The following is a 12,227-nucleotide window of genomic DNA, read 5'->3' on the forward strand; positions in this document are numbered from 1 at the left end:
CCGTACAGATGGGTAGAATGAGCTGTATATGTACTATAAGAGCAGGTTGACGGTTTATGGCTATAGGTAGAATAATAAGGGGTATAGCCGTACAGATGGGTAGAATGAGCTGTATGTGTACTATAAGGGCAGGTTGACGGTTTATGGCTACAGGTAGAATAATAAGGGGTATAGCCGTACAGATGGGTAGAATGAGCTGTGCAAGTGTACTATAAGGGCAGGTTGACGGTTTGTGGTTATATAGAACAATAAGGGGTATAGCCGTACAGATGGGTTGAATGAGCTGTATGTGTACTATAAGGGCAGGTTGACGGTTTATGGCTATATATAGAAGAATAAGGGGTATAGCCGTACAAATGGGTAGAATGAGCTGTGTATGTGTACTATAAGGGTAGGTTGACACTTTATGGTTGTATAGAAGAGAATGAAGCGTGTAGCCACACAGATGGGTAGAATGAGCTGTGCAGGTGTACTATAAGGGCAGGTTGGCGGGTCATGGTTGTATAGCAGAGGATGCAGGGTGTAGCCACAAAGATGGGTAGGATGAGCTGTGTATGTGTACTATAAGGGCAGCTTGACAGTTTATGGTTATATATAGAAGAATAAGGGGTATAGCCGTACAGATGGGTAGAATGAGCTGTGTATGTGTACTATAAGGGCAGGTTGACAGTTTATGGTTATATATAGAAGAATAAGGGGTATAGCCGTACAAATGGGTAGAATGAGCTGTGCAGGTGTACTATAAGGGCAGGTTGGCGGTTTATGGTTATATAGCAGAGGATGCAGGGTGTAGCCACACAGATGGGTAGAATGAGCTGTGTATGTGTACTATAAGGGCAGGTTGACGGTTTATGGTTATATATAGAATAATAAGGGGTATAGCCGTACTGATGGGTAGAATGAGCTGTGCGGGTGTACTATAAGGACAGGTTGACAGTTTGTGGTTATATAGAAGAATAAGGGGTATAGCCGTATAGATGGGTAGAATGAGCTGTGTATGTGTACTATAAGGGCAGGTTGACAGTTTGTGGTTATATAGAAGAATAAGGGGTATAGCCGTACAGATGGGTAGAATAAGCTGTGCAGGTGTACTATAAGGGCAGGTTGACGGTTTATGGTTATATAGCAGAGGATGCAGGGTGTAGCCACACAGATGGGTAGAATGAGCTGTGTATGTGTACTATAAGGGCAGGTTGACGGTTTATGGTTATATATAGAATAATAAGGGGTATAGCCGTACTGATGGGTAGAATGAGCTGTGCGGGTGTACTATAAGGACAGGTTGACAGTTTGTGGTTATATAGAAGAATAAGGGGTATAGCCGTATAGATGGGTAGAATGAGCTGTGTATGTGTACTATAAGGGCAGGTTGACAGTTTGTGGTTATATAGAAGAATAAGGGGTATAGCCGTACAGATGGGTAGAATAAGCTGTGCAGGTGTACTATAAGGGCAGGTTGACGGTTTATGGTTATATATAGAATAATAAGGGGTATAGCCGCACAGATGGGTAGAATGAGCTGTGTATGTGTACTATAAGGGCAGGTTTATGGTTATATATAGAATAATAAGGGGTATAGCCGTACTGATGGGTAGAATGAGCTGTGCAGGTGTACTATAAGGACAGGTTGACACTTTGTGGTTATATAGAAGAATAAGGGGTATAGCCATACAGATGGGTAGAATGAGCTGTGCAGGTGTACTATAAGGGCAGGTTGACAGTTTGTGGTTATATAGAAGAATAAGGGGTATAGCCGTACAGATGGGTAGAATGAGCTGTATATGTACTATAAGAGCAGGTTGACGGTTTATGGCTATAGGTAGAATAATAAGGGGTATAGCCGTACAGATGGGTAGAATGAGCTGTATGTGTACTATAAGGGCAGGTTGACGGTTTATGGCTACAGGTAGAATAATAAGGGGTATAGCCGTACAGATGGGTAGAATGAGCTGTGCAAGTGTACTATAAGGGCAGGTTGACGGTTTGTGGTTATATAGAACAATAAGGGGTATAGCCGTACAGATGGGTTGAATGAGCTGTATGTGTACTATAAGGGCAGGTTCACGGTTTATGGCTATATATAGAAGAATAAGGGGTATAGCCGTACAAATGGGTAGAATGAGCTGTGTATGTGTACTATAAGGGTAGGTTGACACTTTATGGTTGTATAGAAGAGAATGAAGCGTGTAGCCACACAGATGGGTAGAATGAGCTGTGCAGGTGTACTATAAGGGCAGGTTGGCGGGTCATGGTTGTATAGCAGAGGATGCAGGGTGTAGCCACAAAGATGGGTAGGATGAGCTGTGTATATGTACTATAAGGGCAGCTTGACAGTTTATGGTTATATATAGAAGAATAAGGGGTATAGCCGTACAGATGGGTAGAATGAGCTGTGTATGTGTACTATAAGGGCAGGTTGACAGTTTATGGTTATATATAGAAGAATAAGGGGTATAGCCGTACAAATGGGTAGAATGAGCTGTGCAGGTGTACTATAAGGGCAGGTTGGCGGTTTATGGTTATATAGCAGAGGATGCAGGGTGTAGCCACACAGATGGGTAGAATGAGCTGTGTATGTGTACTATAAGGGCAGGTTGACGGTTTGTGGTTATATATAGAAGAATAAGGGGTATAGCCGTACAGATGGGTAGAATGAGCTGTGCATGTGTACTATAAGGGCAGGTTGACGGTTTGTGGTTATATATAGAAGAATAATGTGAATAGCCGTACAGATGGGTAGAATGAGCTGTGTATGTGTACTATAAGGGCAGGTTGACGGTTTGTGGTTATATATAGAAGAATAAGGGGTAGAGCCGTACAAATGGGTAGAATGAGCTGTGCAGGTGTACTATAAGGGCAGGTCGGCGGTTTATGGTTGTATAGCAGAGGATGCAGGGTGTAGCATACAAATGGGTAGAATTAACTGTGTATGTGTACTATGAGGGCAGGTTGACGGTTTGTGGTTGTATAGAAGAGGATGAAGGGTGTAGCCACACAGATGGGTAGAATGAGCTGTGCAGGTGTACTATAAGGGCAGGTTGGCCGTTTATGGTTGTATAGCAGAGGATGCAGGGTGTAGCTCCACAGATGGGTGGAGTGAGACGTGCATGTGTATGGTAAGTGCAGGTAGGGATGACAGCTGTATGGGCAGAATAAGATGTGTAGGTGTAACGGTAAGGGCAGGTTGGCGGTTTGTGGTTGTATAGAAGAGGATGAAGGGTGTAGCCACACAGATGGGTAGAATGAGCTGTGTATGTGTACTATAAGGGCAGGTTGACAGGTTGTGGTTATATATAGAATAAGGGGTATAGCCGTACAGATGGGTAGAATGAGCTATGCAGGTGTACTATAAGGGCAGGTTGACGGTTTGTGGTTGTATAGAAGAGGATGAAGGGTGTAGCCACACAGATGGGTAGAATGAGCTGTGCAGGTGTACTATGAGGGCAGGTTGGCGGTTTATGGTTGTATAGCAGAGGATGCAGGGTGTAGCTCCACAGATGGGTGGCTGAGACGTGCATGTGTATGGTAAGTGCAGGTAGGAATGACAGCTGTATGGGCAGAATAAGATGTGTAGGTGTAACGGTAAGGGCAGGTGTAAGGTTTATAGTTGTTTGGAGACGGGTGAGGGGTATTTCGCAGCTATACATATCTGTAGAATGAGGGGCGTATGGTGTGTGTGGAAACTGCTATGCTGTGGGCAGGAGTCAGGGTATGTGCAGCCGCACCGAAGGGCTGAATGAGGAATCGCGGCCTAATAGGTGCAGGCCGGAAGGCTGTGGTCGCCTGGAGAGGGATGCAGGGTACGGCGGGGTTGGGTGGTCAGGCCCTGGGGGCGCGTGGAGGGTTCACAGCTGTACAGGTGGCACGGATTGGTCGGTAAGGTTGGTGGGGGGGGGCGATGTTAGCTTCAGTTTTTCCTACAATCCGGCTGGTATATATTGTGTGAACACATTATAGGACAAGTAGGGTGCAGGAGAGGCCTGAGGGACGGCGGAAAGCGGGGGGGGGGAGGGGGTGGTACTAAGAGAGAACGCATCATATTTGGTAAAATAAGCAATAATTCGAATTACTTTATTCAGCACAGAGAAAGGCCATAAAAGGTCCACAAGTAAAAACAGGTCAATTATACACAAATATCACATCAATTTAAAAACAATAAGAACAATTTGTCATGTACAGTAAACAAATTTCATCTCCAATCCCCCATAATAAACATAGCCAGCCTATTAGAAATGAGAAATGTTTTTGAGCACTTTCAAAACAGAGTAAGAGCGTGCGCGTTTTTGTCTGTCTGTAAAAATTCCTGGTGAAATCCGACAGACGCCTCACCATACCCGACAGAAAGCACCCATTTATCAGAAAATACATGTATTAGGGGGTGTCATACTCCACCCCTTTGTATCTGTGCAGATATGTGCGGGTGCGAGGTTTGCTGCTGCCGAGGTAGACAGTTCCTGGGTACACAAGACATGATTGTGTATCTGCAGAGGCGGGTGCACGAGGCCCGGTGTTGTGGTGCGCATCACACGAGAGCAGAACGGACAGGTACACGTGAAGTGTCACCAGGGGCTGCCGAGAGCGGCTGGGTGTCTCTTCTGGATCTGCAGCCTCGGTGTGACCCGCCACCACCCCAGGTGGCTGCCCCCGGCCCAGGGCCTGTCACCGGCCGCATTGTGATGGTGTCCGGGCTGCTTGTGATGATGGGCGACGTCCGGGACCCCCACCCAAAGCGCCCACTGCCAGCCCCTGCCCTGCCAGAGACCGCCCGGAGGCCTGCAGGGCAAACGCGAGTCAGCGAGGGGGGAAAGAGACAGCCCCGGAGAGTGCCCCGCCTAGAGGAGAGAGCACAAGAGGCCAGCAGGGGAAAGAGTGTCAGTGAGGTATACCGAGACAGTCAAGAGAGAGCGCGAGAGGCCAGCAGGAGAGGAAGTGTCAATGAGGCATAAAGAGACAGCCAGGAGAGAGTGCCCCCCTGCAAGAGAGACCAACAGAGAGAAGTGAGTCAGTGAAACTAGGAGAGACAGCAAGGCCGCGGACACAGGTCTGCCAAAGAGACGGCCGGCGGACCGCCAAGGAAGCAGCCGCTGAGGTATTGGCCATAGACGGAAGTGACAGCGGCAGGTGGCGGTGACAGCAGCACATTCCCGTCCCCGGAGCCCAGACAGACACCTCGGCCACCCGTCTGACCAGGAGCAGCGCGGCCCGGCTCACACCATGGTAAGAGAGCGCCGGCCCTCGCCCTGCCAGGCGGGCTGAGGGGGTCACGGGTGGTGCAGGGCGTGGGGTGGGCAGTGTGGAGGCAGGGGCCTAAAGGGGGCTGTGGGGGTCACGGGTAATGCAGGACGTGGGGTGTGTGGTGGGCCGTCTGCGGAGGCAGGGGCCTGTGGGTGGTGCAAGACGTGGGGTGTGTGGTGGGCCGTGTGCGGAGGCAGGGGCCTAAAGGGGGCCTGTGGGGGTCACGGGTGGTGCAGGACGTGGGGTGTGTTGAGGCAGGGTGCTGTGGGGGTCACGGGTGATACAGGACGTGGGGTGTTTGGGCCGTGTGTGGAGGCAGGGGGCTGTGCGGGTCACGAGTAATGCAGGACGTGGGGTGTGTGGTGGGCCGTGTGTGGGGGCAGGGGCCTAAAGGGGGCTGTGGGGGTCACGGGTAATGCAGGGCGTGGGGTGTGTGGTGGGCCGTGTGTGGGGGCAGGGGCCTAGAGAGGTCCACTCCCTTGCTAGGAAATGGAGGTCCAACTTGAACTGTGCATTGGAGCGCAGTCAGCAAGGGTCTAATGTGTTTTATACTCACAACATCAGGCCCTTTTTCATTTATTGAAAGTGGGGGTCGTACCCGCCAGGCGACTGTCACCTGTTTGTGGGTGCAATGGGCAGGAACATCTTAAGGATTTTGAGGCCCTGGACCTCATGTCATATGTAAGGTCCTGTTTTGACCTAAAATAAACTTTTTTATGGATGTTGCATGAAACAAAAACACATTCTCTGCAAAATCTCTCCATTAAATTCACAAATCACCCACATTAAAATTAATTAGAAGAAAGCAGCATTTAAAACAATCTGTTTAAGTATTAATCAGGGCGAGAGTCTGCAGAACAGAGCTGGTGCTACGGGGGGCGGGGTGCGCTGAAAGGCTGTGCCCGCCCTGGGCCAGATCCCGCTTTGCCCTGGCGCAGAAGGCTGCTGTCACTCCCACATCCCAGACATGGCAGGGAGAAGTGACAGCCATGGGACGCAGGGGGTAGACTGCCAAGGGAAGGGGCGCAGGGGTGTCGAGCGGGGCGACTGCGGTATACAGAGCTGCGCTAGGGGCGCTAGATCTGAGACGGGGGGGGGGGGGGGGGGAGGTTATATAGAGGCATCTTGATGACAGACCGAAGTCACGAGATGCACACACTAAAGGGTTTCCAAGGAGACACTGGGATAGAATGAGACAGTCGCTGTATGGAGATGTGTGGCTCGGAGATCAGCACATGGTGCACAGCCTTGATACGAAAAAGCAGATTTGGAAGAGAAAGCAGTATGAGTGATAGACTGCACTTCAGATCACACATGGATCTGGGGAAAAGGAGCCTTGCTAAGGGGGGAGTAACATCAACCCAGAAGGAAAAAACCACAACAGAGGACAGAAACCCAAGAAAGACTGCAAGGAGCCAAATGGGTTAAAGAAAGCAATTCAGGGCAAGCGGAAATACAAGAGAAAGAACAATCTAGGAGAACTAGAAGAAAGGCACATGTCTTGGTTACAAAGAGACCCAGGAGAACAGAAAAATTCTGGGGAAATAGCAATGCAGGACAAAGTAAACTAGTAGAAAAAGCGGTCCAGGGACAGAGTGACACAGAGAGGATAGGACTATTCAAGGGAGACACAACAATTCAGAGAAAAGGACCCTAGGGACATAGAACAATCCAGGGAAAGGAGACCGACCCAAGGGACATACAACAACCCAGGGAAAAGAGCAACCTAAAGGAAACACAGCAATCCAGGTAAACGAGAGCAAACCAATGAAAATTAAATAATCACATGAAAAGAACAATGCAGTTGAAACAAAGCAACCTGGGGAAAAGCAATCCAAGGAAAAGGGACAGCTATAGGGAACGGAGCAATCCAGAAGGAAGAAGACAGAAAGAAAAGGAGCTATGTTGCCGGGTGTGACAAGGAGTGCCCCATGACCTCAGCAACCAGACCAGAGGCTTCCTGGAGGGTCATTGCAGACGAGAGCCTTCCTAGAACCCAGGCGGAGCTGACAAACCTGAAGCATCTCTGCACCGTATGCGTCACAAGAGGGTTGACACCGAAGGACTGGGTCTGCTGATAACCCTGCGCTGCCCCCTCGACGTGCCCCAGGATACGCGCCCTACAGGCTGGCTGTGGGTGCCTCCATCATCCATCCCTCAACTGACAAGGAACTTCTTGGTTCCACCTTTTATCGTAGACCATCAATGCGCTCTAGTGGCAGGCCTGAGCTCAGAAGTATTGGAAACGCCATCCTACAACTTAAATTCCAGGGATATCCTGGTGGTAGGTCTGGCTGCACCCTAACCGCAATGCCAACGAGTCCACTTGGTGCCATCGGTCCTTTGGGTGCCCACTTGTTTTAAGAACACTAAACACACTTAGGGGTTAATAAGATAAAGGCTCCTGAAGCTTATAACTCAAGCTGGGTGCTATACAACAAGATGCCCACCAGTCCTCTGGTTCCATACCGGACCTTGGGATCCCTGTTGCCAAGGCACCCCTTAACATGATGCCTTCTGTGGTTTAGTTATCCCAACCAGTAGCATCCTTTTCATTATTTAGGGTCTCAGTTCACTTCAGGGCGGTGGGTAAGGGTTTGCTCAGATTTTTTTTTCACTTGTGAAGTTTTTCCAACTCCCTAATTGTAGTCCTTCATGCAGTCTGTAGAGTATCCTGGTCTCCTTCCGCACAGTCTTTTCTGCAAGCTATTTTTTATGCTACTAAAACCCAGCAAGTCAAACACAACCCATGACGTGCGATTCATTATACTTGCAAATGTTTGTCATAAGTTCATGCTGAAATATGTATGCATGGTTTTTCTCTATTTGTTTACAATGTTCACTTTTTGTGGAGCATTTGTATGCACAGCGGTATCGCTGCAGAGAAGTAGGCTGCTTGCTGCTCAGTAAATATTCTGGACCTTTTTTTGAGTGTTATACAGGATATTTTACCACAAACTGAAGCGATTCTCCTGATTTTCATGGGCAAGGCCAGCAGCAAAAAAGTACAAGCTATGGATACATGCAGACTTTTCTATAAACCTTCAAGAAGCTTGCTAAAAATATTTGGCACACATTTTGGCGGACTATGGGACTTTGGATACAGTCTCAGCAGCTCTTTCTCATATCTGCTGAGGTATGTTGTTTGAACCCTGAGCTGAAGAGAAAACTAGGACAAACAACAAACAAACCAGAGCACCAACTATACTTTACAGGAATTTGTTAACCGCACTGTAATTTATATGTATAAAAGTAGTCCCCGGTTTTACAAGATGACGACGAATGAACTACTAGAAACCTCACTGGTTGTGATCAATATACTTTGTGTAATTGTTTCAATATGGAGATATGGTCAGACTGTAAATTTCTAAAGACTAGAGTAATGTGGGGGGTCATATTGTGACAGGACAGGACCTTCTAACTTTTTATGTTGTATCTTTTTTAACGGCCTATAAATTGACCTTCGTAAGTGTGATCATAATGTGTCTAAGTTCCAAACAGACAATCACCTCCTAAAATAAGCTGTGACTGCACGTCAAAGCCACCTTTTACAGATTACAGAGGAAGCTCCTGGTTATCTGATTGGAGTACAATTGTGCCCTAGTGTTAGACCTGGCATCCTTGGTGTGGTCTCCCCTGACATTTTGCCTCTGCTTCCTGTATTTTTGACTGTGTGCTGGACTTTGTTTTTGCTGGTTTTGGTACTCTGGGCACTTTACCGCCGCTGACCAGTGGTAAAGTGCAAGTGCTCTCTGTGTACACTGTATGTGCCATTGGATTTTCCATAATTAGCATAGTTGATTTACTAATAAGTCCCTAGTAAAGCGCACTAGAGGTGCCCTGGGACTGTAAACCAAATGCTACTAGTGGGACTGCAGCACTGATTGTGCCACCCACATGAGTAGCCCTGTAAACATGGCTCAGACCTGTCACTGCAGTGTCTGAGTGCAGTTTTAAACTGCCAATTCGACGTGGCAAGTGCACCCACTTGCCAAGCCTAAACCTTTCTTTTTTTGTATGTGTAAGGCACCCCTAAGGTAGGCCTTAGGTAGCCCCATTGGCAGGGTACAGTGTATGTTAAAGTTAGGACATGTACTGATGTGTTTTACATGGCCTGACAGCAGAATACTGCCAAATTCTGTTTTCACTGTTGCAAAGCCTATCTCTTTTATGGGTTATCATGGGGACTGCCTTTAAATATCTTTTAAGTGCACTTTCCTATTGGGAGCAGATATAGATTTGGCGCTTGGGGTCTCTGAGCTCACAATTTAAAAATACATCTTTTGGTAAAGTTGGTTTTTAGATAGTCAATTTGAAAATGCCACTTTTAGAAAGTGGACATTTTCTTGCTTAACCATTTTGTGCCTCTGCCTGCTTGTGCAATCCACTTCTGGGTCAGACTGACGGTTGGGCTGTTTGTGAATTCCATCTAGGCAGTAACACAAAGGGAGCTGGGGTGTAGCCAGCATATCCTGATGAGTTTTCTTGGCTAGAGTGGGGAGGGAGGAGCTAATACCTACACCTGAAAGGACTGTGCCTGTCCTCACACAGTGCAGTCTCCAACCCCCTGGTATGCATCTTGGGCCAGGCCTGGGCAAGGCAGGATCTTGTGAACAACAGAGACTTTCCTTTGAAGTTTGCCTTCTTCAAAGGCAGAAAGGAGTATAAGTAGTGGACCCAAAACCCCAGATTTTTAGATTACTTCTGGATCAAGAGGAACCTCTGCCAAGGAGAAGAGATGATGAGCTGGAGGAGGAGTACTGCCCCTTTGCTTGTGAGCCTTCTTTGCTAGGTTGGCCTGCAGTTGCTGCAGACAAAGACTGGACTTTGCTGTGTTTTCTTGTTTGTGAAGTGTCTCCAAGGGCTTGAACTTAGCTTGCACCCTGTTCTGAAGTGTCAGGGCCATCAAAGACTTCCTCTGCTAGCATCTTGCTGAGACTCCTACCCTGCCAAGTGGTGCCCAATCCAGTCCTGGGGCCCTTGAAAGGAGGAGCTGGTAGAACAAAGACTGAAATCCACTCACAGGAGCTGAGCAAGAGAAAAATTGACGCAGCACCTGCTTTGCAGCTGAAAAATTGACGCACCACCTGCATCGCAGCTGTGAAAGCAACGCAACACCCGCTTGTGGCTGCTGAAATTGACGCATCACCCATGCAGCACGGCTCTTCACCACTGTGCACCAGAATTTTGCACTCAACTTCGCTGGGCGTCAAAACCACAGTGAACATGTGCAGACCTGAGTATGCCAATCTGGAAATCGACGCATCGGTCTTCTGCGGGAGAGAAAAATGACGCATCGCCTACCCGACTAGAGAAGAAACAATGCACGGCCTCACCTGCGAGTCAGGAATTGATGCATCGCTTACTTTTCCGAAGCATGCTCGCCCGTGCGGCTTCATTTTTGACTCAAAGTAGGTACTGTGTTGTACTATTGATTTCCCTGGATTAAGAATCTTTTTACTCTAAAAATTCATAACTTTGCTTGTGTATGTTGGATTTTTGTCGTTTTGGTCCTGTTTGATTTAGATAAATATTGGCTGTTTTTTAAGCTGGCGTTGCCACTTTTGTGTTTTTTTCCACTGTGTTACTGTGTGTGTTGGTACAAATACTTTACACATTGCTTCTGAGATAAGCCTGACTGCTTGTACCAAGCTACCAAGTGGGTGAGCAGCGGTTATCCTAGATGTGTATCTCCCTTACTAGAGTGAGGGTCCCTGCTTAGACAAAGTACAAACTGACTGCCAACCAGAGACCCCATTTCTAACACCTAGGTTTTGGGACACTAGTGGTAAAAGACTGAACCAACAGCCCAGAACTCAAGAGAAAAGGCCTCTCAATATTCAGACTCCTTAATCCAGACTAACTGCATGCAATGTATCATAAACAACATAAAGAGGTATATCGTTCTCATAGTTCTTTGTAATCTATACATTGGAGGTTTTTGCATAAACTTGCTGAGTTGGGGATGGTCTGTCAAGTACACTGCTGATGTAGAGGTTGAGCTGTCATGTAAATATACCATACTTAATCAAGTGGCACTACAGATTAGAAATTAGAGGTTTTCGTCAATTTGTGCATCAAAAACAAAAATAATTGGCTACTGCTGCTGCTGTTATCCAATTTTGAAACATGGATGTTGTATGAAAGAGAGATGTATAGGTAGGGCTAGTCTGTGGAGCACCCTGAGGTGGCCTGCCAGGCGATATCCAAGAATGACCAGGCTTATGTCCTATAGGCACTTTAATTTGACCACACTTCTGGGCTACTCTGACCGTGGTTTTATGACTCCTAGGTTTTTAGATTTTAAAGATTATTATGGTTTTTAACCTTTTTTAGATGAGGTGCAGTCAGTGCTAGCAAGAAAGCGGTATTTGCAATTTAGGCATGGATCTCTTACCTTCTGCTTGTTGACTAGCAAGTGGGCAGAAGCTGGTAATTCATTGACCACGTTGTGCCCTGCATGTGGTGGGGCTGATGAAACTGAGGTGCATTTTTTTTTTTGTAATGCCTATAAATATCAGGGATCAAAATGGCTGGTTACACTGTGCTGAAATCTAGGTATAACTCAGCATCTTGTGGTACTTAGAATTTTGAAAAACAATGCATATTAACCAATTGTTTTTTTAATGTATCCAGGTACTTGTTTATGGCCTGGTGCCATATGTAAGAGATGCTTGCAGTTGACTGTTAGGTGTTGTTAGAGGGGAATACATTTTTATCTTTTATGCTTGTGTTTTATGTTTTGAATTCGTTTTTGAAGATTTGGGTAGTTGATATATTTTTATGATTGCAATTAACTGAATTTTATTTTCTGAGATGTCTTATTTATTGTTGCACTTTTTTGGCTTTGAGCCTCAATAAAGTTGCTATTGATGATAGAGAGAATTATCCATATTTAAGAATATTGTTTATCTGCAATTTGAGCTGAATAGATTGTTTCAAACATAGGACTAAAATGCTACAAAGCTTTAAAAAGTGGCAATACAATCCTT

General features: G+C 46.7%; 1 protein-coding gene across 1 annotated transcript in view; it reads left to right on the forward strand.

Annotated features, from left to right (window-relative positions):
- The first annotated feature begins 4,719 nt into the window (after nucleotides 1-4,719).
- The window catches only part of TUBA8 (tubulin alpha 8), a 55,512-nt gene continuing 48,004 nt past the window's right edge, over nucleotides 4,720-12,227 (forward strand). The window contains exon 1 of the mRNA XM_069228027.1: nucleotides 4,720-5,217. Coding sequence (XP_069084128.1) covers nucleotides 5,215-5,217 — 3 coding nt within the window. The 5' untranslated portion in view covers nucleotides 4,720-5,214. The remainder of the gene's footprint in view (nucleotides 5,218-12,227) is intronic.

Source organism: Pleurodeles waltl, chromosome 4_1 (genome assembly GCF_031143425.1).
Source record: "Pleurodeles waltl isolate 20211129_DDA chromosome 4_1, aPleWal1.hap1.20221129, whole genome shotgun sequence".
Classification (NCBI taxonomy): Eukaryota; Metazoa; Chordata; class Amphibia; order Caudata; family Salamandridae; genus Pleurodeles; species Pleurodeles waltl.